General features: G+C 50.6%; 8 protein-coding genes across 8 annotated transcripts; 6 read left to right on the top strand and 2 right to left on the bottom strand.

The window, feature by feature from the left end:
- Nucleotides 1-176: 176 nt before the first annotated feature.
- Nucleotides 177-651, top strand: EI97DRAFT_195391 (uncharacterized protein). Its single transcript, XM_033793635.1, has one exon. It carries the CDS (start codon nucleotides 298-300, stop codon nucleotides 547-549), a length of 252 nt encoding a protein of 83 aa, XP_033650481.1. The 5' UTR covers nucleotides 177-297; the 3' UTR covers nucleotides 550-651.
- Nucleotides 652-4,078: 3,427 nt separating this feature from the next.
- Nucleotides 4,079-4,912, bottom strand: EI97DRAFT_445391 (uncharacterized protein; the record flags this gene model as incomplete). The annotated part of the gene is made up of 2 exons (XM_033799969.1): nucleotides 4,079-4,361; nucleotides 4,647-4,912. 2 exons carry the CDS (start codon nucleotides 4,910-4,912, stop codon nucleotides 4,079-4,081), a joined length of 549 nt encoding a protein of 182 aa, XP_033650480.1.
- Nucleotides 4,913-8,352: 3,440 nt separating this feature from the next.
- On the top strand, nucleotides 8,353-10,051 carry EI97DRAFT_470039 (Clavaminate synthase-like protein; the record flags this gene model as incomplete). The annotated part of the gene is made up of 4 exons (XM_033801744.1): nucleotides 8,353-8,587; nucleotides 8,642-9,000; nucleotides 9,049-9,236; nucleotides 9,283-10,051. The coding sequence occupies 4 exons, from the start codon at nucleotides 8,353-8,355 to the stop codon at nucleotides 9,737-9,739; spliced, it is 1,239 nt and encodes a 412-aa protein (XP_033650479.1). The 3' UTR covers nucleotides 9,740-10,051.
- Nucleotides 9,892-12,867, bottom strand: EI97DRAFT_436546 (uncharacterized protein). Its single transcript, XM_033799133.1, has 6 exons — nucleotides 12,221-12,867; nucleotides 11,517-12,164; nucleotides 11,343-11,454; nucleotides 10,511-11,295; nucleotides 10,237-10,462; nucleotides 9,892-10,185 (listed from the first exon to the last, which is right to left on the bottom strand). Exons 1-6 carry the CDS (start codon nucleotides 12,620-12,622, stop codon nucleotides 10,070-10,072), a joined length of 2,289 nt encoding a protein of 762 aa, XP_033650478.1. The 5' UTR covers nucleotides 12,623-12,867; the 3' UTR covers nucleotides 9,892-10,069.
- A 602-nt stretch (nucleotides 12,868-13,469) lies between these two features.
- On the top strand, nucleotides 13,470-14,597 carry EI97DRAFT_445388 (uncharacterized protein; the record flags this gene model as incomplete). The annotated part of the gene is made up of 4 exons (XM_033799968.1): nucleotides 13,470-13,638; nucleotides 13,770-14,142; nucleotides 14,193-14,296; nucleotides 14,350-14,597. The coding sequence occupies 4 exons, from the start codon at nucleotides 13,470-13,472 to the stop codon at nucleotides 14,595-14,597; spliced, it is 894 nt and encodes a 297-aa protein (XP_033650477.1).
- Nucleotides 14,598-16,579: 1,982 nt separating this feature from the next.
- Nucleotides 16,580-17,392, top strand: EI97DRAFT_436543 (acyl-CoA N-acyltransferase). The gene has a single exon (XM_033799132.1). The coding sequence runs from the start codon at nucleotides 16,698-16,700 to the stop codon at nucleotides 17,328-17,330; it is 633 nt and encodes a 210-aa protein (XP_033650476.1). The 5' UTR covers nucleotides 16,580-16,697; the 3' UTR covers nucleotides 17,331-17,392.
- Nucleotides 17,393-19,748: 2,356 nt separating this feature from the next.
- On the top strand, nucleotides 19,749-21,540 carry EI97DRAFT_452715 (class II aaRS and biotin synthetase; the record flags this gene model as incomplete). Its single annotated transcript, XM_033800420.1, has 6 exons — nucleotides 19,749-20,009; nucleotides 20,088-20,345; nucleotides 20,499-20,535; nucleotides 20,572-20,736; nucleotides 20,931-21,121; nucleotides 21,178-21,540. The coding sequence occupies 6 exons, from the start codon at nucleotides 19,749-19,751 to the stop codon at nucleotides 21,538-21,540; spliced, it is 1,275 nt and encodes a 424-aa protein (XP_033650475.1).
- A 789-nt stretch (nucleotides 21,541-22,329) lies between these two features.
- Nucleotides 22,330-24,600, top strand: EI97DRAFT_496341 (uncharacterized protein). The gene is made up of 5 exons (XM_033802473.1): nucleotides 22,330-22,770; nucleotides 22,826-22,888; nucleotides 22,939-23,021; nucleotides 23,071-23,468; nucleotides 23,529-24,600. The coding sequence occupies exons 1-5, from the start codon at nucleotides 22,647-22,649 to the stop codon at nucleotides 24,433-24,435; spliced, it is 1,575 nt and encodes a 524-aa protein (XP_033650474.1). The 5' UTR covers nucleotides 22,330-22,646; the 3' UTR covers nucleotides 24,436-24,600.
- Nucleotides 24,601-24,674: the final 74 nt, after the last annotated feature.

Genomic DNA, 24,674 nt, shown 5'->3' with positions numbered 1-24,674 from the left:
AAACCCTCTACATGGTGTAGTTTGTGTTGGAGGAACTCGACACTATGGAAGATAGGTACTGAAGCTGTCCTATTGTACCCACGATTTGCCAATCACCCTCATCAAACACACGCTCAATTTCCATCTGTAGCGGGTTCTTTTGGAAAATGGAGGCCTGGTTGAGCTATGGTGCAATAGCCCCGGTGTTTCCCTGCTTGTGAAGATACGGGCTGCCAGGATAGGAGAGAAAAGGAGGTTTTGTCATTCATGACGAAACTTAAGAGCTATCTTCGAGTAAGACGACTTTAATTAACAGCAATGCCGTGCCGTGACCGATGTCCTCCCCGACGCAATGGTATATCCAAATGTCCCGAGGACCATCCATCACGGAGTCTGATACGTCAAATCCATCATCTGGGCTTTCACTTCACGTCCTGCTTTGCTGGGGTTTTCGTCGCTGACGGAATAGTGTTTTTTAGGGTTAGGGTTAGATGGAATAGTGTGACCAGTTACAAGAGAGAGAAGCGACCACTGCGACCCCACTGTCAACCACGTCTGAGAACATGCTAGGGGTGATAAGGCCAAACTTCAAGCTTCATGAACCCAAAAAGGTGGCGGACGTGTAAACTCCTATCTGAGTTCACAGGCGATACTTTCTTGGTGCGTTGCGCTTCGTCCATCACCGAGACGTATCATTCAGATACTTGCACTTAATTCGATTCTATACCGTCTCCCTGCAGGCCTGAATGGCGATATTCGGTAATTCAGCAATGTTCTAATCTGGAAAGGTGCACTGCACACATGGATTCAGACAGGCCACCACACAACTACGGGGATCTCTCGCCTGGGGCTTCGATAGAGCCATGGAGTACGCTTGTACGAACTTCAACTTTGCATTCCGTCTCTCAATTGTCCCCTCCTTTTCTAGGTTTATCAATCTCTTTGGATGCGCTACAATGTTCCGGCCATCCGTTAAATCAAGAGATCGCCGGCTCTGGCTCTGGAAATTCTTTTTATATAATCGATACAGACACTCTTTATACAATGCCCATGGGCTTTCAATTGTTCTTGAATTGCGGTTCCTTGTTTCTCTTTGGCTTTCTTAGGCCTCTGTAGTTTTGCCCGCCGCACTTCCCCATCTTGGCTCACGATATGGTCGTCCTGCGTGAACTTCTCGACAGACGACATGAGAGTAAGTCGAAAACTGACCCTGGGTCCTGCCCAGTAGCAGAGGTTCCGTCTACCAAGGCTTCTCGGAAAAGTCTGGAGTCCCTTGAGTGACGACGAGCACACAGCAATCAGGGACCTGCTTCAGGGGTCTGGTTCGCGACTCAAGTTGTGACCCATCCGACAAACGCCGTGTTCAAGCACAGCTATGTGCAAGGATTCATCCCTGAGCTTCTTTTACGTTCGGGAGTTATAACATCTGTCAGGCTCTGGGCTGACCCCATGCCGGCCAGAAAGGTACTCAGCACTGCCCCTAATCACGTTATCACCTTCAAGGCTGATTTCGACACTTTGAAGACCGGTGGCACTTTCCAGTTCACCGAGTTTGCTCAACGCTCTCGTTAGTAAGTACACCCGACCGTACGTACGGTCCGTACATGGTGAAGGGCTCCGTCAGTAAGTACCGCCACCTCCCTCCGTACAGTACAGGACAGTAACGACTAGTTTCTTTCCGTATACGGTAGTTTTTAGGGAGATTCGTGTAAATAGCAGATCTTATGTAACCAAGTAGAGATTTTTTTAGGGGTAGGGAGTACTTTTCCTAAGGTATATTTGTAGATATATAGTATTATTATAGGGGCTGTCCTTAGCGTTTCTAGCTAATAGGAAGGCGCAAATTTAGCCTTACGGTAGCAGAGTTTTCCTCCGCTACAGGATCGTCCAATCTAAACCTACATCCTTACAGGTTTAACACAACCCTAGCTTAAAACAGAAGAGATAGATAAGCAATTTACTAGCAGCTAGACTTTAATTGCCTAAAACAGTTATGTTACTGTCCGTTTACGTCAGTTTTACGACGTACAGCCTACTTAGGACCTCTGTTCCTGTACTAAAAGGTACAGACGGCTAATTAGAAACGCTCCATCAGGAAGTACAGGCCCCCTCCTCCGTACAACATAGTAGTTAGCTGAAATTTACTCCGTTCCTTACTGTCGAGAGCGTTGAGTTTGTTCGCGCCAATGATACACATCCCTGGTTTCATGAAGTAGGGGAGTTTGAGCAACCTGGGTCGAGGGCCTATCCTCGCAAGGAGAAACAGCAGTCCACCCTAAGGATGCCGCCAGCAACCAGACTACCCCAAGGTATGTACGTGGTCCAGAAACGGAACGACAATAATACGTGGAGCATTCCACGCGTTTCTCTTATCGTCCCCGTCCTCGGCAACATCCTCTTTGATATTATTCATTCCCGCAGTGATTCAGAACACATACTGCGCCAAGTAGCATCTTACCATCAGGCGGCTATATGATAACAGCTGTCCGCCAACTCGATTCGGAATGTCCACAAACGCCACGCTCATTCAGCAAGTTCTTTGTTAGCGAGCGCATCGAAACGTGCTTTAGATCAAGTGCATCAAGTACTAACGCAAATTGCAGCAAACTTGGTCAGATTGCCCTTCCTAATCTTTAGGCTTACATCATTTGGTCAGGAACAAGAATGTGTCTGTCACTCATCGTAAGCTACTGCTTCCCCTACTGAGTGATAAAATACAAAATTCTAACAAGAATCCAGATATAAATGCTGTTATAGCATCATCTGCGCTCCACAGAACTTTCTTTGGCCGCACTCAGGCATCTCAGGCGATGACCTTGACCGCAGATAGAAGCAAGTTAACAGCAAAGCGGGTGGAGACGACTTAGAAGACCTGTGGCCTTGGACTTGACGCCCGTGGTGTTATGCTAAAGGTGCCAGTACCTGGGTGGTACGAATTTGATCTCCGTCTTCAAGCTCTGTCTTCGTGAGAGGTGAACGGGGAAGCGGAATAGGATGGGCTACAAGTGATTGTCAATTATAATCGGAGTATCTATAAGCTCGTACGATTGAATAAAAGTGACGGTCTAGAGGTAGGGACAAGCCAACGACACAGATTTAGATATTGAGAGATGGGTCTGCATTTTGTGCGGCTCTTTCTCTACCTTCATCTACTTAATAATACAGCATTGCTTGTCCGTAAAGATATTGCTTGAGCTTTGTGGAGACTAGATGACGTCCTGCGCCTGTAACGTATTGCGTGGTTGCACGCTCCCCCTGAGGGCACGCTTTGGGTTAGTGCTTCTGTAGAGTGAGAGTGGCAGTCCGTATTATCAGATAAACATGCTAATAGACTGTTTATAATAGGGAATTTCCATGAATTGCAAGGCGTGTGTAGTTACTCACGGAGCTGTCTCTTCTGCAAAAGCCCTACATGCGGTTGAGTGGACGTGGGAATAGACACTGCTTATTAGGGCTCCGCTATGGCCTTGATGTTCGGAATGTTGATACCAATCTATATAATTGGCGGTGATTCCAAAACAACATATGTGTCTCTCTATCCTGAACGCACATCTTGGGGTTTGAGACCGCAACATGCCTGGACAGCGTAGTCTAGTAGCAGCCGGCGGTTGATGTCGGAATGATAGTAGAACAGTGTATTGAGTGATTACAATCATGCTATGTTTGAAGCTCAGTACAAATATACTATGGTTAAGGCAACTTTAGTACCATGAGCGCACTGAAGGGTTCCTCTGCTTCTCTTTCGTTTTAGATGCTCCAAAGAAGTAATTGTCATGTGACTAGGTGAAATACGGTCTCTAGCTTGAGTAGATATAAACCAGCCGTTATATCTTGTGCAACTTTCCCACAGGATTGTGGAGTAGGATCTCTGCAGGTTAGGCTGATGCGGGGTTGCAAATGCACTGCAGCAGGCAGTATTCCCAGCATATATCCTTCGATGATTCTGCAGCCACAGGACCAGGATTCTAGACTCGCAATCCGTATGAGAGGTCATTTAATTTGCGCTGCATGGAAGGCAAAATAGTGTTCGAACAGCTCCATAGTTGAGCGTAATCGCCAAACTCGACGTCGGCGAAGTAGAGCAGTGAGTGCCCTCTGTCTACCCCTCACACCACCCGATTTGCAACTTGTCCGAATTCAAAACGAGAACTGCGCTTGCGTAGTCCTCGTATTGGTCAATTTGCATTGGCGAATCCCTCGTGTCCGCGGAAGAGCCCAGGCCTTGCGATGGCCAGGGATTCGTACAGGGTCGGAAAGTCTTCACAATCTCGAATGTCGTTTCTCCGCGTGCCCTTCTGGCAAACGCTTGATAGGAGACCAGGAAATATTCAGAACGCATGGCCAAATCCTTGAGTGGTTGGGTGGTGGAAGCATCCTGATGGCTAATGGCTGCGAAGTGGCGAGCGGCTACACGCTCCCAACAACCTGTGCCTCCTCAACTGTGTTGTCAAAGAACCCATACTTGTCGATCTGTTCGAGGCCTTGTGTGCCGCACGCAATAAGAGTGCCTGGACCATTTTCCGCGTAGAGATATCCTCTCGGGTGGTACAAGTTGGTGAATGTTGGTTTTAAGCGCCTACCTCCACAGCCATCGCGGAATTTTCCACATAGAGAGTTCTAGTCGCCGAAATGAGGTCTCGGGAAGGTAAGTTCCCATGCCCACCTACGTCAACAGAGAACGAGAGGCAAGTAGGAAGCTGTGCCACACTGTCAGGTCTGAAATGTGACGGTAGGCTAGTGGAAACGCGAGCGGCGAGACGACGAAGAACAGAGCGATAGGACGAGAGGTATGCTTTTCGCTTCGAGCTGGAGTGGAGGTGATATTGAACCTGGAGCCCGGGGTATGCCAGCCGCCACTGGCGGTCGGTTTCTCTGATGGAGGGTCAGGAAGGACTGGGGACGGGACGCGGAGGCAAGGACCTTGGTGCTGCATGGCAGAGTGCGCTGGGATTAACAAGCTAGAAGCGGCTTGCTCACCGATCAGAGCACAGGCTGCATGGGGCGAAGAAACAAGGCCGGGCTATTCACGTAAAATACCGGTCAGGCTGGTATTTTGCAGGTATGTCGATATCCTCTCTGAGTTATATATGGACACAACGTGACGGTTCTGGCGGTGAAAGAGTGAGCTCAGGGCTCGGCCGTAATGCAGATAAGATGGCATGATCTGGATATCATGCTCATAGCTCGGATTGCGAATGAGCTACTGCATAGTACAGACATCTACGGCTGGACTGGGTGATTACTCCGTGTCCAAAGGGCCTTACTTACAGACTACCAGAGTATGCATGCAATTCTCCGTTGGGTGTGACGACAGAGCGGTGCCCCCATCGCTGTCGAGGCGACGGGAACCCTCCCGCGTTGGTGTGACGCCGAGGTCCTATGTGAAAATATGTGGAAGGGCAGAAATCCAACAGACGCCAGAAAGACTTGTTGAGAGGAGGATGAAACAGGCTCTGGTCAAAGCAACCAACAACAGTGCCCACCCTGCCCCAGGCACTCGTGGATCCCCCATAATTCTTGGCATATACTCTCTCGTTATTAATTGTCCGACTGATTACACGCGAGCGCGCAAAGACCTCCGCAGCATGATTATATCACGTGGTGCTGAGTTGCATACATCTGCGGTGGAGGATGGCCTTCTGGTCGAGGGTGGTGGTCCAAGTGCTGAATAGCCTTGTGGATACACGAGATCATGCCTCCAGCGCATTTGATATTTCAAAGGAAGGCATCAGATGAAGCCGTCTCCGCCGTAGATGGTCCAGTATCATGGCAGCACACGAAAATAGCACGTCATAAGCGATATCTCTCCGATGCCGCGCGCCAAAAGTTGCTGTGCCGTAAAGGCACTGAATGCCAACTGAGGGTTTCCAATTTCATAGAATCGACGCCGTGGTCGATGTTCGCGGCACAGCCATGTGTGGTGACTTCAGTTGTTCCCCTGTCTTGTTCGAGCAAAGGTGACTGGGCACATTCAACGGTGCAGGAAAGCTGACAAGGCGCCTGTACCCTCGATTTCGTGCATATGGCAGTCGCTTGGCGCTAATATCAGCGAGCGTATACTACTCTTGGTCCAGTAGAGTTTGGAGGTGAGTGCTGAGGACAAGCGTCTATGGGTGTTCTCTTCCATGAAGAGAGCAAGGGTGTGCTTTATCAAGTGCGGACTGCAACACATCACTTGTTCGTTTACAGGTCCGCTCCCCAGCTTATACTTTCAGCCACTCGAAATCTCACTGGTTGAAGACCGGACGCGTGCTGAACTTCGCCAAAACCTGCACTCGTCATCCCGTCAATTCAAACCTTGGATCCTGGTGCCGCCTGCGCGTCCAGCACGGAATGGTCCATCTGCTCGGCTTCTTGAACAAAGACGCTTCCAAAGGGTGCATCGAGGAACTGAATTCTGGGTTGAAGGGAGCGCAGAATACGGAGATTCAAAACAGGCAAACCCACTAATGTACAACATCAGCTGGGTGTTGCCCTCATCGACTGATTCGTTCCTGCACCATGTGGAGCAATATCGGCTGCAGTGATAACGGCTGACCAGATCACCAAGATCGCGCCAGTCTGCTAGAGGCGGGTTCACCCTGGCCTGGGCTCGGGCGAAGAGACGGGGATTCCGGAGAGACGGGGCGTGTACTGTAAGACTGTTATCCCTCAACTGAGCGACTTGCAGCTTGATTCGTCATAGAACCCGCTCGACAGAAGTTCGCGCTGCGTACCGTTCCGTGCCTCATGTACCTTGCTGTTTTGCATACCTTGTAGATGGGGCGGAGGGTGGTCTTTCACTGAAGGTTCCCTGAGCTTGATGAATGTGAGACGAACGCAGAGGCCTATTGGTGCAGCTAGCGCTTGAGGCGCCAAACGAATGCTGCCTTTTAGGTATGGAAGGTATTCAGCGTTTATCTCCAACGCAAATACGCATGAAAATCCGGGTAGCTTCCCAACAGGGGCACATGCAAGTGAAAACGATCGTCGCTGGCAAGCCAGCCGCCCACCATTGATCATGTATGCGCAGAGGCCTGGACGTCTGGTCAGCAATGCGGATGACAGGCTCAACCCCATATTCGTATCCATTTGCGTTTAACTCTAGAACACCCATGTCCTACATCCTAGCGGACGCTAGCTGGGGAGCAAGGCTTCAACGTTGCTTGAATTTAGCTGTGATGGCGGAGTGGCTACATATGGAAGTACCCTTAACGGATGAGATAAGATGTTCGCCCGCTATGCTTTTGCCTCTGCTTTAGAATGCCAGGGAGGGGAAGGGACCCCCACGCTTATGGGGACGTCGAAGGTAGAGAAGATGCATCGAAACCACCCGCAAGGCGCCATGCCCGCGAGTGCATGCAATAGGCGCTGAATTTGGGCTCAATATGCACTCCGGACGCCCACCGCTCCTTTACACCCCCTGGGCCAGCTGCCGGCGTCCTCACTGTGCAGGAAGGCTACCAAGCAGAAGACAGCTTCGCGATCCTGTCAAATGAGCCAGCACCAAGATAGTTACTCAGCGGTGCATGCGGATGGGTGGTATGACACTTCTGTTGGGTGCTCCGAAGAGCAGATGGCTCATACCACATGGCGTATAGAGCTGATGCAAGGGAAGATCGCCCAATCCTCCAAGATCGGCACGATCCCTCTCCATGACTTGAAAACCCGCCGTCTAGCGAAGCCACCATGAGTTGCTATAACTGATTAACGGCCTGCCCTGGAAGACTTCGCCTCGATTGAAGCGAGCGCTTCCAGTTGTTGTCCGTGTGCCGTACGCATTGGCCTACGCAACATGGCTTGGAAGAAGGTAGAAGGGAACGTTGGTACTCGATTGGTTGCATACTATTCGTAACAGCCATGGCAGGGTAGGGGCTGTTGAGACGGCGTAGGTGTGATGGAGCCTCGAGCTTGTGCAACCGTGTGGCAAAGGCTTGAGTTTTGGCCATGCTCAGCCAGCTCCCCGCCGCATGGCCAACGTGTGAATGTGACCGTATGATGAAGCCGTACCTGATGCCGGTAAGCACGGCGTAATGAATGGCTACCAGTGACTGAATACGCGAGGCCATTCAGAGGGCACAGCAAACAATGCTCCGGGACAGTCAACGGCCTCCTGAGTAATCGGGACTGTTCGATATCTGGGCTCAGTCAGCTATACATTAGTTTGACAATCCATGTTTCTATGTCTGACCGGTATCCTTGCTCTTAAAAGGCCTCGTGCATCATGACTCCGCGCATATTTAAAAGCGAGCCAACTTCTCTCTCACACAGAATGCAGAACACACTTACTTATATATCCAGAACTTGAGGCCCACTAGCCCACATAATCAGCAACTCTGCCTTCGAGCACCTTATCTAGATCGATCAGCTACAAAACCTCCCCGAAGCTTCAAGATGTCTGTCCCGAGTCTGAGCGCAAGGTCATCGTTGGAAAGCTTGAATGCAGGCTCATCGGTGGAAAGTCTTCGATGCAGCTCCCCTGCCCTATCAGACATCTCGGTACCGGATACGCTGCCGCCGGCCGTATCGGGTCCGATGGTATGGGAAGGGAGCGAACTCAAAGACTACGTCGTTCACTTTACACCTTCCGAAATCGAAGCTATTGAGGCCGCAGTCCTTTCGTTCCGACGTAAGTCACTATTGCCACACAAACCTCAACGAATCTGTTACTAAATTCCGCGAGTTTCCGGATCTCCTATCGAGTGCCTTGATCGGTCTAACTTTCCACTTCCACCTTTTTTGGCTAGCAAGCTAGCTGCCGTGAGCAAGGAGGCCCATCGCGGATGCGGGATCGTCGTTTTGCGAGGTCTCGGAGCGTCGGGGGTTCATGTGCAGAATGACGGAAATGATCAGGTGGCCAGGTTCAACGACAAGGAAGCAACAATAGCCTTCGCAGGAATCTCAGCGCATGTCTGTCCTCTTCGTGCGACGGACTCTTATGCGAATCAGACTTTGAGCCATGTCTGGGATGCCACTCAGGTCAAAGCTCCCGCGGGCGCCGAGGGCATAGGACTCGCCGGCTCAAAGGTCAACGTTGCGATGGTATGTTAATAGGATAGTTGCGTGGAATTGAGTTGACAAGAGCCACAGGATTTCCATAGTGACCGGTTTTCGGGCGATGTACTGGCTCTGCACGTTCGTAACGACGGCGGTAGTGGTTGTGGCGGAGAGCAATACGTTGCCAGCTTTTGGAGAATCTACAATGCTCTGCTGGAGACCGAGCCAGAAGTATTGGAAACGATGGCTAGTGCGGATTGGCCATTCGAGCTGAAGCAGAAGTGAGTCGATGGCGCCCACAAGCAAGCATTTACTGACAGGTGAAAGGGATTCAGCTCCATACCTCGAGTTGGGGCCAACTCTATTCTTCTCCAAGGGCAAGCCGATGGTCCAGCTCGTCAAAGCCCCGCTTCTAGGCACACCCCATATTCCGCGGGAACCCAACATGCCGGCTCTTACAGACAAGCAAATGCACGCTCTTGAGGCTGTGGAGAGCCTAGCTCGACAGTTCTCGACGAAACTTGACCGCCAGCAAGGGGACATCCAATTTATCAACAACTTGAGCATCATGCACGCGCGCGCTGCATACCATGGAACGAACAGTAAGCCAAGCACCCGACATCTGCTTCGCATGTTCCTTCGCGATCCCGAGAATGCATGGGAAAAGCCGGCGAGCTGGTTGCACAAGTTTGACGATCCATTCACTCCTGGACGACCGCAGAACATTCCCATTCGAGACACTGACCCGCACCGCGGTATCAGCGGGCGCGATAGTCACGGTTAGAAGGGGGAGTATTGTCCAGTGAATGTTTCCCATCTTTCCTAATTTCATTTCTTTTTCTTCCTTCTCCCTTCGTTTGGTTCTTTAGGTGCAGGCAGGGCGAATCTTTCCTTTCTCCTTGTGCATATAGATTGGGACGGACGGGTCAAGACTTCGGCATGACCAGTTTCAAATGGCGCTCTGGGGGTTTCACAAGGAGATTGTATGATATCCAGACTGTGAATGAAACGACTCAAGCCAATCTCATTAGTACCCATATCTGAGCAAGTAAGCGATCGGAAATATGTCAGCAGAAGTGAGTCGCACACGCTTAACATCGTTTTTCTCCTAGAGTCATGCCGCCGCATGGGTTGCCGACCTGCCAGCTTCCTCCATCAATTTAATCATCCATCTGCTTCCCAGAAGGTTCGTCAATGCGGAAGGTCCAATCATAGGAGGTGCGTATTGGCCTGTTTGAATGAGAAATCGTTATGGTAGCATTGTGCGAGGCCTCAGCATACCTGAACTCGGGTTATCAAGCATTGCAGCCATCTTTTTCATATACTCGAGGGCCCCGTAGTCGGGTAACTGTCCACTCCTCCATAAGTCTTCCGGGTTGTTCCTGGCTACCACGAATGGCCTGAAATCTCGAAGGCTTATTCTCCAGTGGTCCAAGATATTCTGGAAAGAGGTCTCCCATTTGCGCATTTGCTCGCTGACAACCGCACTGACTTGCCTTTCAACATGCTGATAATGTTAGAGCATTCTCAAGATACGGAAATTTCAACCACATACCGTGTGGACCTTTGACCGGATGTATCCTTCGGCACCGCTGTGAATATACTCCATATTCCAGGTTATGACGCTAAAGCTGAGAAGCAGCCAATACCATGGTTTTACGCCAGAGGTAAAAATGGCCTTCCCAAGCAATTTTACGCACCTCGCCTCAGCCTGTTTGAGCAGCTTGAGGATGGACACATCGCATGCGTGCGTTACGGGTTCTGGTAGCGGCCGATCGCTTGAGTTGCGATTGTACGCTTCATACGTGCTACGGCCCATCGCCCTGTAATCATATTGATTCAATCCCGGAATATCGGTGGAGCGGATTGAGCCGTAGCCTTGTGATAATATTGACAGCCACTGGACTCGTAAAGCCGCTACAACTAGCTCACTTCCCGGCCCTCCCCTCTCTTGCAGTCGGAAAGCTTCCTGGAAAGTAATGTGCGACAAAGGATTGTACCTCGTTCGATCGAGAATCCACTCTTTGAATTTAGGAAGATGCTGTGGAAGGTGCTGCACGAAGAGGGCTTCAACGTCAGTCTGCAATCGTAAGGTATCGGAAACAGCGTAAGCGGGCTGCTGGACAGAGACCACTATGCCGTTCTCAGTCTCCCACTCCGACTTTGTCGCGTCTCTGATAGAGCCCTCTGGTTCATATTCGCGACAGGTTATGCTCAGTCTTGCTCCAGGTACGGGCCCAAATCCCGGAAGGTTCCAAACAAACTCAATGATGTACTCCTTCGCGCTCTTCCAGGGGTACTGCAGGAAGTCCGCTTCGGGTTGCGCAAATCGGCCATTGCCTATAACCAAGTTAGTTGCTTGTGGAACACATGCTCAGCAAACCTACACCTGCGAGCTATGCTTGCGAGCTCAATGCGTCCTCGGTTGCATATAGGTGGACAAACCCGAGCGGCACGCATAATCTTCAAACAAGGCAGGCAGATTTCATTCTCGTCACACTGCGAACCTAAGTTAGTGTTCCTATGATCATTCAATACCGTCCGAAGCGCAGAATACCTACACGGGCTTTGTAGAACCTACAACGGATGCAGTTCCCTTTGCCCATCTTGGCGCCAGATCGCATCCTGTGTGTTTTTTGTCTGTTATTCTCCGATAGCGGACCTGACCTTTTGACTACCTTGGTTTTTTTCTGCCTTGGCTTGAAAGTAGCGGGAACCCGAGGGGCGGCCTTTCGGCTAGCGGACTGCCTCCGACCTGATGATATCACCAAACCTGCATGATGTGTATCTTCGGGGAGATATGCTGCGCTCAAGCAATATTGCTGTCCATCCTGGAGACCTGGGCCAGAAGCGCCAGTCGCCACCATGTGGAACGGAGCGAGAATGGCCGAGGTAGATCCAGACGCCCTAGCGGCCTGTCCCGCCTGCTCCGCCTGTTGGACTTCGCCCAATCTCCATATCATCGAGCTTGAATGAATGCGCGCAGAGGAAGGAGGAGTATCGTTAGTCGTGGTAGGTTCATGGATGATTTGTCGTACAGCTAGCGGACTCATAGTGGTGGGCCAATGCAGATGTGTCTCTCTATCGCCGCCTTGGACATGGCTTGAAGAAGCGATAAAACCGTGTGCGGGATTCAGCACGGTAGCCACTGGAGCCGAACACTGCAGAGGAGGTACTAATGTTGGGCTGACGAGCGTCCCATCATATATCTGCAATACACATTAGTTCATCATATTTCTGGTGCCTGACTTGAATGACCACTTGCCTGTTGCCGAACAGGGAAGGCATCGTCTATCCCTGGAGCCCGTCCCTCTGCGTACGTAGGACAAAAGGAACCACTAACAGAGGGATCAATTGCATATCCGGAATGTGGAGGGCGAGGGGACGCTAACGGTGTTAGTCGAGTGGAGATGATCAACCCATTGGAAGGAGCCGTAGAGGGGTTGTGATTGCTTGACTGCTCTTCAGCATATGCGCGGAACCGGGAAGCGGGCTGATCATTTATGGAGATTTGATGCTGTGGGTGTCGTACAGTGGTCGGCAAGGGGCATTGCGCAGGCGAATAGCCTTGTTGACTATAAGTCCAATATGGCTCGGGGTTTGCTAGATCGTTTCGAAGGTCATATGTGCGGCGGTGGACGCCGCTGTCGTGCCAAACGGTGGCCATTGAGGCTGAAGCTTCGCGCAGCTGACCCTGTACCAACTGGAGGTTCTTGGTCAACGGGTCGCGCTGTGTCATCGACCGAAAGAAGAGTCGCCAGGGCTATCCGGAGTACGGAGTAAACAGAGATGAGTGGGGGTTGTAGAAGGAGAGGTGAGCCGTGAGCCCAGCAGAACGGATGTCAGATGTCAGCAGCGGTGTGCTCTCAGGTGTCACAGGCGTTACCAACATGACAAACGCGAAAGGTGACAGGTCCTCGTCGAGCAGCCTGGCCAACCCCTCGTTCAAGTCAGCTGTGCCACAACAAGTCGGGGCCAAGCACGGACACTTTCATTGCGGTAGGGCTGCAAGGGAGTGAGAGATCCCCTACGGATGCCGAGCCGAGCGCTCGTTCGTTCCGGTGCCGAACTGAAGGAGCCGAAGACAATCAACAAGCACTGCATCTCCACCCTCAACCGTCGGCCCCTAAACATTGCCTATTGCATATCTCTTCTCACCGCTCGCAGCTCCAATATGCATACACATTATGACCCCCGGACCCCCTCGCTGCGCGACACCACATACGTTGAAGGCAATGGCTCCTTCTGCCGCCTTCCGCGAGAGTGGCATGCATACACTGGTGTGGTAATCGTCGAAACCACCCGTTCGCTCGGGTAACAGCTTCTGCTCGTCTTCTCTGCTGCCACGTCGGCAGCCCAACCTCCGGCCACATCGATGGTGTCCTGTATAATGCAATATGACTGTGTCGGTTGGGCAGGCCATGCAGGAAACGTGAAATACATATAAGCCCCGAGAGCTCAGTTCAGGAGAGCTTTCCATCTTGAAACCAAGTGCGCATACTTTTCCTGAAGCAATGTCGAGAGACCCAGAGCTGCCGCCTTTCGAGAATATCCGCGCCGCGACTTTGGTTGATCTGCCCCGAATAGCGTCAGTTGCGGCGGCAGGCTTCTTCTGGTCTCCAACTTTTCAGTTCCAACGACCTTATCACGCCGACTTTCCCGAAGACACTATCTCTTCATATTGTAGGTAGCCCCTCGCTTTAAATGAATCCCATGTTGAAAGCACCAACATTGTGGTCCTCGCCCGGACACTTCCACTTCGGGATCGTTGCGAGATGCGGCTGGTCAAGGAATTGATTACCTGATGCGCATAGGGTTCGAATATCACGAAGAGATTGTTGATCCGGCAAGCATTGTGCTTGTAGCGGAAGATGTCTTCGACCCCCATGAGGACGAAAGCGTGTACGATGCTTTAAGAAAGTGCTCTCTGCACAAGCAAGGAAAGAATGAGCAGGTCAAGGTGGTCGTGGGTGTTTGCAGTATCAACTTGAGGCCAGGCTCCCCTTTCATAGGGCGCTTGAATGAGGAAAGAGCCTGGCGTAAGCACACGACACCACGGCTCCTCACAAGCCCTGACATGCTGAAAGCCCAGATGCAATCTCCAGCGATGCCTAGGAAGTTAAGCAGAGATCAGAGTGCCAGAGCAGTTAAACAATATGAGGATGCGACCGGCTCAGCAAAGAAGAGGTGAGTTTCTTCGCCAGTGTGCCGCATCATACGTAAATTTTATCGTGCAGACATTTGGCCGGTCTGATGAGACTTTCCACATTAGCCGTTCATCCAGCTTATTGGCGCCGCGGGCATGCTACTCGACTTGTTAGTTGGTGTATGAGACTTGCTGGTAATGTTCTAGCATGATCAAAGTAGAGCTGGATCTCCTACTGATCAACATAGACGCTGAGGCTGCGCCCATCGGGATCTCAGCTGCGCCTATGGGAGCATCTATTGCTGTACAAGCTGGGTTCGAAGAGAGGGAAGTTGTTTCATTCAGAGGAGAGTTGCCCCGTTCTGTTTTGAGCGTGGATGTGAGGCTCTGGATCGGTGTGCGTCCGCCGTCAGGATCGCCGTCCGAAAGCAGCACGGTGTATTCGGAGTCATCTGCGCCAGATATACAGCCATTTGGGGACATCAAACATGGATAACACCGATACAGAGGACGAATAGAGTCAAGAGAAGATGTCAATCATAAATGGGAGGTTACTGTAGTAGAAAGTTTTTCTCAGTCAAATTAAGGGCTTGGCGCTAGGTCCGAAAGAGGCAACCACGATGCTTAATTTGACGTTAGGTTGCCTGGGTATGTTCGACCTTCAAAACTACGTAGGTACTTCAAATGGACTCATCATATCCGGCTTTGTAACAAATTTAGAGACTTCTGTTCGTTGTCGTTGTGCTTATCCAGCGCGAGTATACGTGAACTTCATCCTCGAGGATGAGTACGTGCATGCCATCAGCTTCTAAGCCGTCCTCAAGGGCAGGACTAATCGTTACCCTAGGGTAGCTAGTGTGGATAGAGACCAAGCAAAAAAGATTAGATCTATTCTGCTGAGACAGTGATGCGGTATAGCGTAAAATAGATAAACAGCCTTAGTCTAGCACCGGTTATTTTCCCAGGTTTGGTAATTGAGACGGGGCAGCTATATATGTACTCTAGCTTAGATGTGCAAGGTCGATACGCTTAGGGTAACCTAGAGGGTAGCGGGACTAGAAAGCAAAAGCTTCAGCGCTGAGTTGTTGCTTCCCATAGGGTAACACTTCACTGACGTACATGATCACTTGTCGTCGCTGCAGTCCCTACTTTGATTAGAATATTTCTAGTGTTTGTATATGCGTCCGAGTGTGGTCTATAGCCTTCAGAAGAGGCATGCTGTGTGCAAGTTGGCACGCATACGAAGGTTAACCAGAAGAATCACACTAGCGGCACTACGCAAGTCAGATCCTCCACTTCACGAAACCTCTAGTCTTCGAGAATAGATCAAGATAAACTTTGCTTCGCCAGGTCTCTAGGTACCAGATATCACTGACGTGGCCACGGCTCAATGCTCGATAGCCACCATATCACTGGGATGCATCGGCGATGTCTGACGTTGAATCTTCTTCTTACCCTTTACAGCGTGGCTCAATTACTTAGAAGCAACGATGGTATCAGACAGCGCGAAAGTTATCAAACTTGCTATGCTCCACTTCATGACCTGGATAGGCTATCAATCCGCAGTTCGCACCTGCGTCTGCGGCCCAAAGATTGGGAGCGTATCAGTTCCCCTATACAAGTAAATGATTGTTGAGTATGGGCATTGCAAGATCTCAAGCCATGATAGAGTCAGCTTGCACACTGTATGTTTGGCGCGTAACACCATGTCGACGGACCTCGGAAGACCGCGTGAGTGAACTGCAGTACGTGCCGCTTGAGAGGCCTCCGTGAATGTTAGAGAAGCAAGTGTGCCAACTATGTTGGGCGCTATGGCACTATTTATGGGTTTAGTGCAGCCAATGCATAAAGGCACCAGCGCAGAAGGGGAGCTGTCGATCGGTGAAGAGAATACAATACCGATAGTTCTCGAGCGACGCGCGCTTCGACAGATAAAACCACGATTAAGGCTGTATTACTTAATACTTGCCTTACTCTGATCCTTTCCTACTATAGACTCTACACAGTTAGACGTACTCATATCAAGAGCATATATCACGGGAACCAGAAATCTCACTGGGAGTCACGTGTTGGCGAGCTATACAAGCTGCACACCTCGGCAGCTGCATATCAACCCCTCCATGTTCAGTTTAAGATAGCTTCAAATGTTCAGTAGATTTTCACCATCAAGAGTGAGCCGCCGAATATTCCATCCACATGATGAAGTTTTCCGTCGCTTTCCGATACCTACCTAGCTATGTATTTAGACAACCAAAAATTGTATGTCACTGGTAGGCCTTCCTCTGCATGTAACATATTCGCACCATTGGAGAGCACGTTTTTATATATGTTGCGCACCCTAGCAGAGATAAAAGTAGTTCTTGACGGCTTGAATATAGCTTTCCAGAAGCTATTAATAGTCAAGGGTGCTTTCCGTCGGAGAATGCATCCGAGCCCCTTATCATTGGGGCTAGTCCTGGCTTTCCCATTCGTACCTACCACCGTTTAAGGAGGCTACGTCAACATCTCAACCGCAAGCGCCATATATTTGAAGCGTGAGAAATAATAGACGTTGCGAAAAGAAGGCCAAAATACAACCCGAAGTGCTCAGTCTTTCATGGCGAATCATGATCCGATTACAAGCGCAAAAGCGCAGGAAGCGACTCACAACTTCGCTTTCCGTCTTGCGACACCATCCGACATCCCTGCGTTGGAAACCATGATTGCAACGTCTCTGCGCGGTCTGGCAACTCAGCACTATACGAATGCTGAGCTCGATGGCTCCATTGGATATCTTTTTGGTCCTGACACGCTACTCATCCACGACCAAACGTACTTCATCCTGCACCCTATTGACTCTCCATCGACAATATGCGCATGTGGTGGATGGTCTTTTCGGCGCACGTTATATGGCGCCGACACAGCACCTGGTCGCATGCCAGAGGCGAGAGATCCAACCAAAGAAAGAGCGAGCATTCGTGCAATATTCACACATCCCGACTGGGCAAGGAAAGGACTTGGGACAATGATGATGAGGTACTGTGAGATGAAGGCAAGAGAGGGCGGGTTCCACAGACTGGAAATGGGTAGTACGTTGAGCGGGGTTGCGTTGTATGAAAAATGTGGATATGTAAAAAGCGGGAAAAGGGAGCAGGTAAATTTGCCAAACGGCGAAGTGATTAGAATCGTGCACATGATCAAGGACGGCGATGAAACGGAAATCAACGGGGTAGCAGATGGAAAGACATGAAGAGAGGGGTTGGGGGCGGGTTCTGGAGTTCTGAGACTTGTTAGTTCGAGGAGCACCTGTATATATAAAGTGCTTCGTCTTCCTTTGCAATGCTGATTCTATGCAGCTGCGACCTTCTTGCTCAATGTCTAACCGTGCTAGTGCCTTTCTTCTTGAGTGCGATTTACCTCATGAACTGTGGAGAATCGTCCGTCCTTGGCCTTGTCGCTGGTGGGAAACAGGATGTCAGCATGGTATCAACCTATTATCGTCTCGTTCATTCACACTCTCTGTGCTCGAGCGCTACACTCTTGCTCTTAAACAGTACGCAGATTTTGCCTGAAAGACTGTTGCTATCTAGACCAGGATATACATATAACTCGAGGAGTCTAGACCTTTCCTATTGACTAGTTAGAGCATTTGCGCTCATGACCGTAATTTGTACTCTTCTTAGGTCCTGTCTACGTCTGGAAAAGGCTTTAATGATTCCTCAATAGTGTCGAAGTCTTCAATAACTAGGTAGTTCACTATCGCGGCACGGTCAAACTACCTAAGAAATGCTAGATAAGACGGGAGATTTATATCTAAACCTATCGGTCTAGAGGAGGTGACAATCACTTATCTGTTTGCAAGCCCTTTCTGCTGACTAGATTAACAACGTCTTACAACTATTTGAACCATCCCGTTTCCCTAGAGTGTTAGGGACAGGACATCTCGATCGCTCCTTGTTTTGTGCTTTTGCTCGGTCCGCGACGAAGATATCTTAAGAGCGAATGTCTCAGCAAAGATTCTTCATCTCAACGGACTTCAGTAACCCCAAGATATGAGAGAATTGTAATCCGTAGATACACATCTTATAACGCTTACAACCTGGCAACTAATCAAGAAATCCCAGCATTTCCCCCAGTAGTCAGTCGAGCCAGTGGATTACGCGAGCGAGTGGGAACTGGGACAAACATGGCCATCTACAGCTTATAATTTCAGGGTAAGGCAACACGTCTGTCTCCTAACTTCTCACGGAATAAATGAGATAATGAAAGGCGCGGAAGCCTAGCAATCTAGAACTGCCTTCAGATGGCTGAGCAAACATCACGTAGGCTCTGATTGCAGTGTGCTGGATTCTTACTGGGCATCTTTATGATCAAAGTAGGAGTGTTATCTCTTGTGAATAAAAGATGCCGTTGGAGAGACACTGGGCTAACATGTTCCAATAAACGCTTATGAATGTCCTGCTCTACCATTGTGAGTCTCAGCCTAGACTGCTGCCGGCGAGCTCTTCGCTAGGAGAGAACAGACACCAGCCACCCTCATGATTACACTGATAAACATAGTCCTATCTGCTCGCCTTATAAGTACTTGTACTAAATACCTTCTCCCCTGGCCGGGCAGCGGTCCGGTGGAACATTGGGACCGTAGCCTTATGCAGTGGACTTTCGATGACGACACCGCTCTGAAGGATCGCATAGTTTGCGGCTCCTCCGAGATATGTGGCTGTGTTGATTGCATCGATTTACTCCGGCATGCAAACATCTATAGATCAATTGGTATCACGTGTATGGCCTATTAAAGTGTAGCTTGCGTCTCAACCATGTCTAGGTGTGGGAGGCAAGGTGGCAGCCATTGGCCATTTGGGAAACGGCTTTAGGGTATTGCATACTCGAAGTCGACAATAATCGTCGTGTATGGGCTTTTGGTCCACGCTTTCATAACATGAAGGGCTGATGATGTCAGCGGGAACGGCTGTTTGGGGTGAAAGATCGCTCTCAAGGCTGTCGCATAACTGTCCGGTTCATATTTAGCTGTAGAAAGGTATTTTGGACCGGCACAAGTACCCTAGAGTAGGTTTGTGATCGGTCAATGCGGCAAGCAGCATTGGAGCATAACACCTCGAGCACTGAAGGTACGAACATGTAGCTTGATGGTAATCGTAGTCGTCTAGGGGATGGGAATACTTTTGCAGCGGCGTCTGCATGATCCTCGTACGCAAATATGCGAAAGTAGCTCCCTATCTCGATCGAATACTTATGCCACACCTGGCACAGAATATGAATTCACAGGTCTGTTTATGGGAAAGCGCTTCGGCTCGAAGAAGCTGTCTTTTACAATACGCTCGGTACTTCGCGGAAACCGGGGCCTGAGCATTCGGTGGGTTGTTTGAAGAGCCATAATGATGAGATATGCAAGATTGATAGATCACAAGTGCGTTTTGTTGGAAATACGCGAAAGACGCAACGAAGTCGGGTTGACGCGTGGATGTTTGATAAGCGACCGGCTGGTTCTGCCAAGGTGCCTAATTGGCTCAAGTGTTTGTTTGCCACAGTCACGTGACTACCCCGCCACCCACCGAGATTTCCACATGGTTGGCTCACCTTCAGTACTTCACCTGGGCACCTTCAACATCCCAACCCCAACACTTTGTTAGTGAGACGCAGCTCGAACATGGCTGAGTCGGAACCTTCTTCAAAACCAAGCAAAAACGCGCTTAAAAACGCCGCAAAGGAAGCCGAAAAAGCCAAGAAGAAAGCTGAGAGAAGTGCCCTTCTAGAGCAGCAAAAACTTGAGCTCCAACAACAAGTAGAAGATGATTTTGCTGCTAGAAACTACGGTGAAGGAGACAATCTCTATCCGCAAACTGCTGTCGAGAAATGGATCCCGCTCCGCAATATCGAAGAGCACGAAGACCGAGAGTGCGTCTTCCGGGTTGCTGTGTCCAACACCCGCTCACAATCCGCAAAGCTTGCATTTCTTACACTGAGTCAAGGCCTGGAGTCCATTTAGATGGTTGTTGCTGAGGCTCCTGGATACGTGTCCACGCCAATGATCAAATTTGCCGTCAATATTCCCCCTGAGTTAATCTGTACTGTTGTTGGCGTCGTCAAGAGAACGAGCGAAAAGATTCAGAGTACAACAATTCAAGATTTCGAACTTCACGCGAGGAGGATCTCCACCGTTTCTAAGGCACAGTTGCCGCTACCATTACAGCCCGCGGACTCAGAAGGCCCGCTGCCTTCAGAAGACAAGGATGCTACTTATGAAGTCAGCTAAGCCAGACCTCTAGTGTCACTAAATACGAGACTAAACTATCGTGTACTCGACTTGCGAGCCAAGCTTAACTACTGTATCTTCCTTATTAAAGATAGCGTTGATTGCTTATTTTAAGAATTCCTCCGCTCTTATGGCTTTATCTAGATCTATACCCCCAAGATAATAGGCGCGCCGACTAAAGGTAAGCTCTCCGCTTGTAAACTAGACACTTAGCTAGGGGGAAGCAGCGTGTTCCGTCTCGACTATTTCTATAGAAGTGCTTATCTTGCTCAGAGTCCGCAACTGGCTAAGCAGATGGCTATCCAGAGTTGGTTCCCGAGGGTGATAGAGATAGGTCTGGTCTTTCGCGCGGAGAACTCCAACACAGTTAGACATTTAACTGGTAAGCATTGTGCGCTGATGCTTAGAAGAAGCTTTATTAACACGTCGACGAGGCCGCGAGGATCCAAACTGACTGAGTAACAGAGTTTATCAGCCTCGACATAGAAATGCAAATCCTAGAAGATTCTTATAAAGTCGTTGACTTGCTTAAGAAGCTTATGCTTTTTATATTCAACGGCTTAAACGAGAGGTAAGGCAAGGAAACCAAGCTCATACGGAAGGTCTACGCCGTGGAACCGTTCAAGCTTCCAGCAATCTCGAATATTCCCCGAATCGAGTTTTCTGAGGGTGTCATGATGCTGCGGGAGGTTGGTGAAAGCGTGGGTGACTATGACGACCTCACCACTCCTCAGGAGAAGAAACTGGGTCAACTTATTCTTGAGAAGGTAAATAAACTCTATACAAATACGACACATAGACTGTCCAGCTAACAAACGGCTAGTATGGTTCCGACTTCTATACTCTGGACCAGTTTCCCACTGCTGTGCGTCCTTTCTATACCATGCCTTCCAAGAAGAACAAGAACTACGCCAACTCCTACGATATGTTTATGCGTGGACAAGAGATTCTCTCTGGCGCGCAACGTATCTATATCCACGAGCTCCTCGTCGAGAGGATCCGAGAACAGGGAATGAGCCCAGACGCGGATGGTCTGCGCGATTACGTTGAGGGCTTCAGGTATAGATGTCCTCCCAATGGAGGAGGCGGAATTGGCTTGGAGCGGATTGTACAATTCTATCTCGGTCTTCCTAACATTCGGATGACTTCATTATTCCCACGCGATCCGAATAGAGTACTGCCTTAGATGGTAGACGATCGATAGACGGTTGCATTACAGCATTGGATAGTCGCTGTGTAGTTGGGGTTCTGGCCGTGAATACCTAGGGTAGTAAAAGAGGTCAGGGGCACGAGACACCCTGCCCGCTGCTACAGCACACGAATGGCCTGAATCTGGGCACGGCGACATGGATGCCTTCGCCACATTGTCAGTAGAGGAATTGTTCTGGCTTCTAGACTGAGTTACTTCGCGCTGCGCATTACGGTATCTAAAGTTACCCTCCAACGGCGATACTTACTGGTTTCTCGATTCTATTTAATGCCCCCAGGGTGGATATCAAGAGAGCGGCTACCCGATGAATCGACTTGATTGCAGCTTCAATTCCGTCTCTCACGCATTATTCTCTATGCCTTTCTGCATATTGTCTGTTCGAGGGATTCATTTATTAAGCCGCGTCAAAAGTCGAATCTGCACAGGGATCGGCAGAAAAGGGCTGTATGGCCACAGCTGCAAAGTGTCGGGGTGCAGCAATGCCCACCCTTCTTCACCCACGCCCTACTAGCGGACGGAATACGTCCCATCTGTAACTTAGACGCTACTGGGGTATTCACCTGTCGACTGATGAGTTAAATTGATAGGCGTCGATTCCAAACCGCCACGTTTCTAGCTGCGGCGCGTAGAGTCTGAGACGGGGAGACGACAACCCCACCCTTCCCAGGTACCAAGGCAGTGTGGACGGTTGATGAGTCGCCCCAGTCACAGTTATTAGTCTAGGGCAACGGATGGCTTTTGTCCAAAATGGTTGCAGATATTACACTGGCAGTATAGTGTGTCACCAGACACACGTGAGTCGTTTCTGGCTGGCTAACCGGGCTGATCATCCGTGCAACCGTTGGGTTCGTTATTTGAACCGAGAGTGCTTAAACAGATTGCGGGGCGACCAGGTCCGACTGGCCGTGTCCTGTTGATGAAGAAGGGGACCAGGGTATTTTTTGGGTGGCTTGCCGCAGTCGATGGCGCCCAGCTAGCTAGTGGGTAGACCATCATATATCAAGCTTCCCACCCGCGATAGCGCGCGGTGTGGTTTTCGCGGTTTCGGGTTCCCCAGGACTGCCATTTGGGTCGTCTTCGAGATGCCTGCCTACCCGCTCCAAGTCACCTGCCTGGCGGTGATAGCTGGCACACCGGTGCTGGCGGCCATCTTCGTCGCCCTGAGACTATACACCAGACGGAAATTGAACTTGCGGCTGGGCTTGGGTGCGTTCTTTCTTCCATCCGCTTGCGAGCATCCGGCTGACGGCGCAACCTACAGATGACTGGTTGATCATATTACCACTCCTCCTCTCGATAGCTTTGATAGGACCCTCCTTCAGACGTACGCTTCGGACACGGATTGACTTAGTTTCGATGTTAACGATTGTACAGATGTCAAGATGTGGCATGTCGGTATACACATATGGGACGTCGATCCGAACGAGATCGAGCCGGATTACGACGAATACTACGCAGTATGTGCCTGCGACAGGTCCTTACCAACTGGACACTAATCAGATCCAGGTGTCGATGGCCTTCAACCTTCTCAACATACCGATATTACCACTCGTCAAGGCGTCCATCATATTCCTTCTTCTACGGGCAGGCTCGGTCATTGAGTGGCTAAAAAAGGCCCTTTACGGCATCCTCGTCTTCACCGTCGGCAGCGCCCTGATTCCTTGGTTCCTCTACATCTTCACTTGCCCGCCGCAAACCGGAAACACGTGGAAGCCGAGAACCTTTGGCAATCTGCACTGCATGGGACGACATAAAATGGGAGAGATGCTTATCTGGGTCACCTGCGCCAATCTTCTTACCGACTTGCTCATCTTCCCGATTCCCTTCATCATCGTCCGAAGGATGATGAGCGCTCGTTTGCGATCCCGTTTGGTGGTGCTTGCCGTCTTCACCTCGAGCCTAGCGTAAGAGAAGCTTACTCCGCTTCGAGCGGCGTCCAAAATCTTGAACTGACAGATCCCCAGCGTCACAGCCATCGGCGCCGCCAAAATCTACCTCTCCTACCGCGACCGGCTCTACTCGCTCTTCCAACCCGACTGGACCTACCCCATCGACTTCTGCATCAGCCACATCGAGAACAACGTCGCCATCATCGTCGCCAACGTGCCCATCCTGCGCGGCCTCGTCACGCGCTGGGTCTTCAACTTCCGCACCAAGGCGACGCCCATCGAGCGCGAGCGCGAGTTTCGCAGCGAATGGCAATGGAACTCATCGACGAATTCGTCCACCGTCACGCGCGTGGGGCGAAAGCATCGTATCGCGCGGAAGCTCCTGCCGTGCGTCCAAGAGGACTTTTCCTTCTCATCCTCGCTCGCCCGCTCCCGCGACCTCAGGGACAGCATATGCAAGAACAACAACGCGCCAGACTTCCCAGCTCGAATCATCACCACGGCCGACTACCGCAAGAACAACCGCAGCGGCCTGCTCAAGGGAAAGAAGTCTCGCCGGAACAGCACGGACCGGTGCTACGAATCCTCGTCCAGCTGCGAGAAGGGCGACATGTTAGAAACGGTGCGCAGCGTGGGGAGTCTGGGCTCCGCGCCCACGCTCGTCGAGACGAGGGATGGTGGTATCATCGATTGGAAGCGCGTGAGTTTCGGCGAGCCCGTGAGCCCGACGACGCTCGTTGCGAGTCCGCGGCGCCCGTCGAGTACGACGCTCAGTCCCATCAATCCCCTGCGCCGCACGTCGAGCACCACGCTGTGTCCGCACAACAACGCGCGGCGGCCGTCCAGCCCGACGCTCAGTCCAATTAGTGGTGGGCGGCGGCCATCGAGTCCGACGCTCAGCCCCATCAGTCCGTTGAGGCCGTGTTTGCTGAAGGAGGAGGAGCAGGAGGATGACGACGACGAAATATACCCCTTTCCTTGAGTTTATTGGGTTTTGAGGTGTTTCGGACGCGACCAGTTGCAAGTTTGATTTTTTTTTTTATAGCATAGCGGGTTGGGATCAATCGCATGGGAGCCACACAATACCACCACCACAGTATGAAGTTATGAATTTGAAGCTATCATGGCAGCGGTACTTACATTAGTGATGCGCACCGTTTTCTTTTTTGAGCTTCTGCTATTGTGAGTTGCCTGTTTCTAGCGTTCTTCTAGCGCTGGTGG

This window comes from Westerdykella ornata (assembly GCF_010094085.1).
Source record: "Westerdykella ornata strain CBS 379.55 unplaced genomic scaffold EI97scaffold_32, whole genome shotgun sequence".
In the NCBI taxonomy this organism is placed as follows: domain Eukaryota; kingdom Fungi; phylum Ascomycota; class Dothideomycetes; order Pleosporales; family Sporormiaceae; genus Westerdykella; species Westerdykella ornata.
This window is presented reverse-complemented; position numbering and strand designations above follow the sequence as displayed.

What these genes read in the sequence shown, in the direction of transcription:
- EI97DRAFT_436546 (XM_033799133.1), bottom strand. Translation starts at nt 12,622, where the DNA reads ATGGCCACCGTTTGGCACGACAGCGGCGTCCACCGCCGCACATATGAC. An exon ending in CCTTCCCTGTTCGGCAACAG is followed by an intron (nt 12,165 to 12,220) that starts GCAAGTGGTCAT and finishes TGTGTATTGCAG; the next exon opens with ATATATGATGGGACGCTCGT. An exon ending in GTAGGTTCTACAAAGCCCGT is followed by an intron (nt 11,455 to 11,516) that starts GTAGGTATTCTG and finishes TTAGGTTCGCAG; the next exon opens with TGTGACGAGAATGAAATCTG.
- EI97DRAFT_436543 (XM_033799132.1), top strand. Translation starts at nt 16,698, where the DNA reads ATGGCGAATCATGATCCGATTACAAGCGCAAAAGCGCAGGAAGCGACT.
- EI97DRAFT_496341 (XM_033802473.1), top strand. Translation starts at nt 22,647, where the DNA reads ATGCCTGCCTACCCGCTCCAAGTCACCTGCCTGGCGGTGATAGCTGGC. An exon ending in ATTACGACGAATACTACGCA is followed by an intron (nt 23,022 to 23,070) that starts GTATGTGCCTGC and finishes AATCAGATCCAG; the next exon opens with GTGTCGATGGCCTTCAACCT. An exon ending in GTCTTCACCTCGAGCCTAGC is followed by an intron (nt 23,469 to 23,528) that starts GTAAGAGAAGCT and finishes ACAGATCCCCAG; the next exon opens with CGTCACAGCCATCGGCGCCG.
- EI97DRAFT_195391 (XM_033793635.1), top strand. Translation starts at nt 298, where the DNA reads ATGCCGTGCCGTGACCGATGTCCTCCCCGACGCAATGGTATATCCAAA.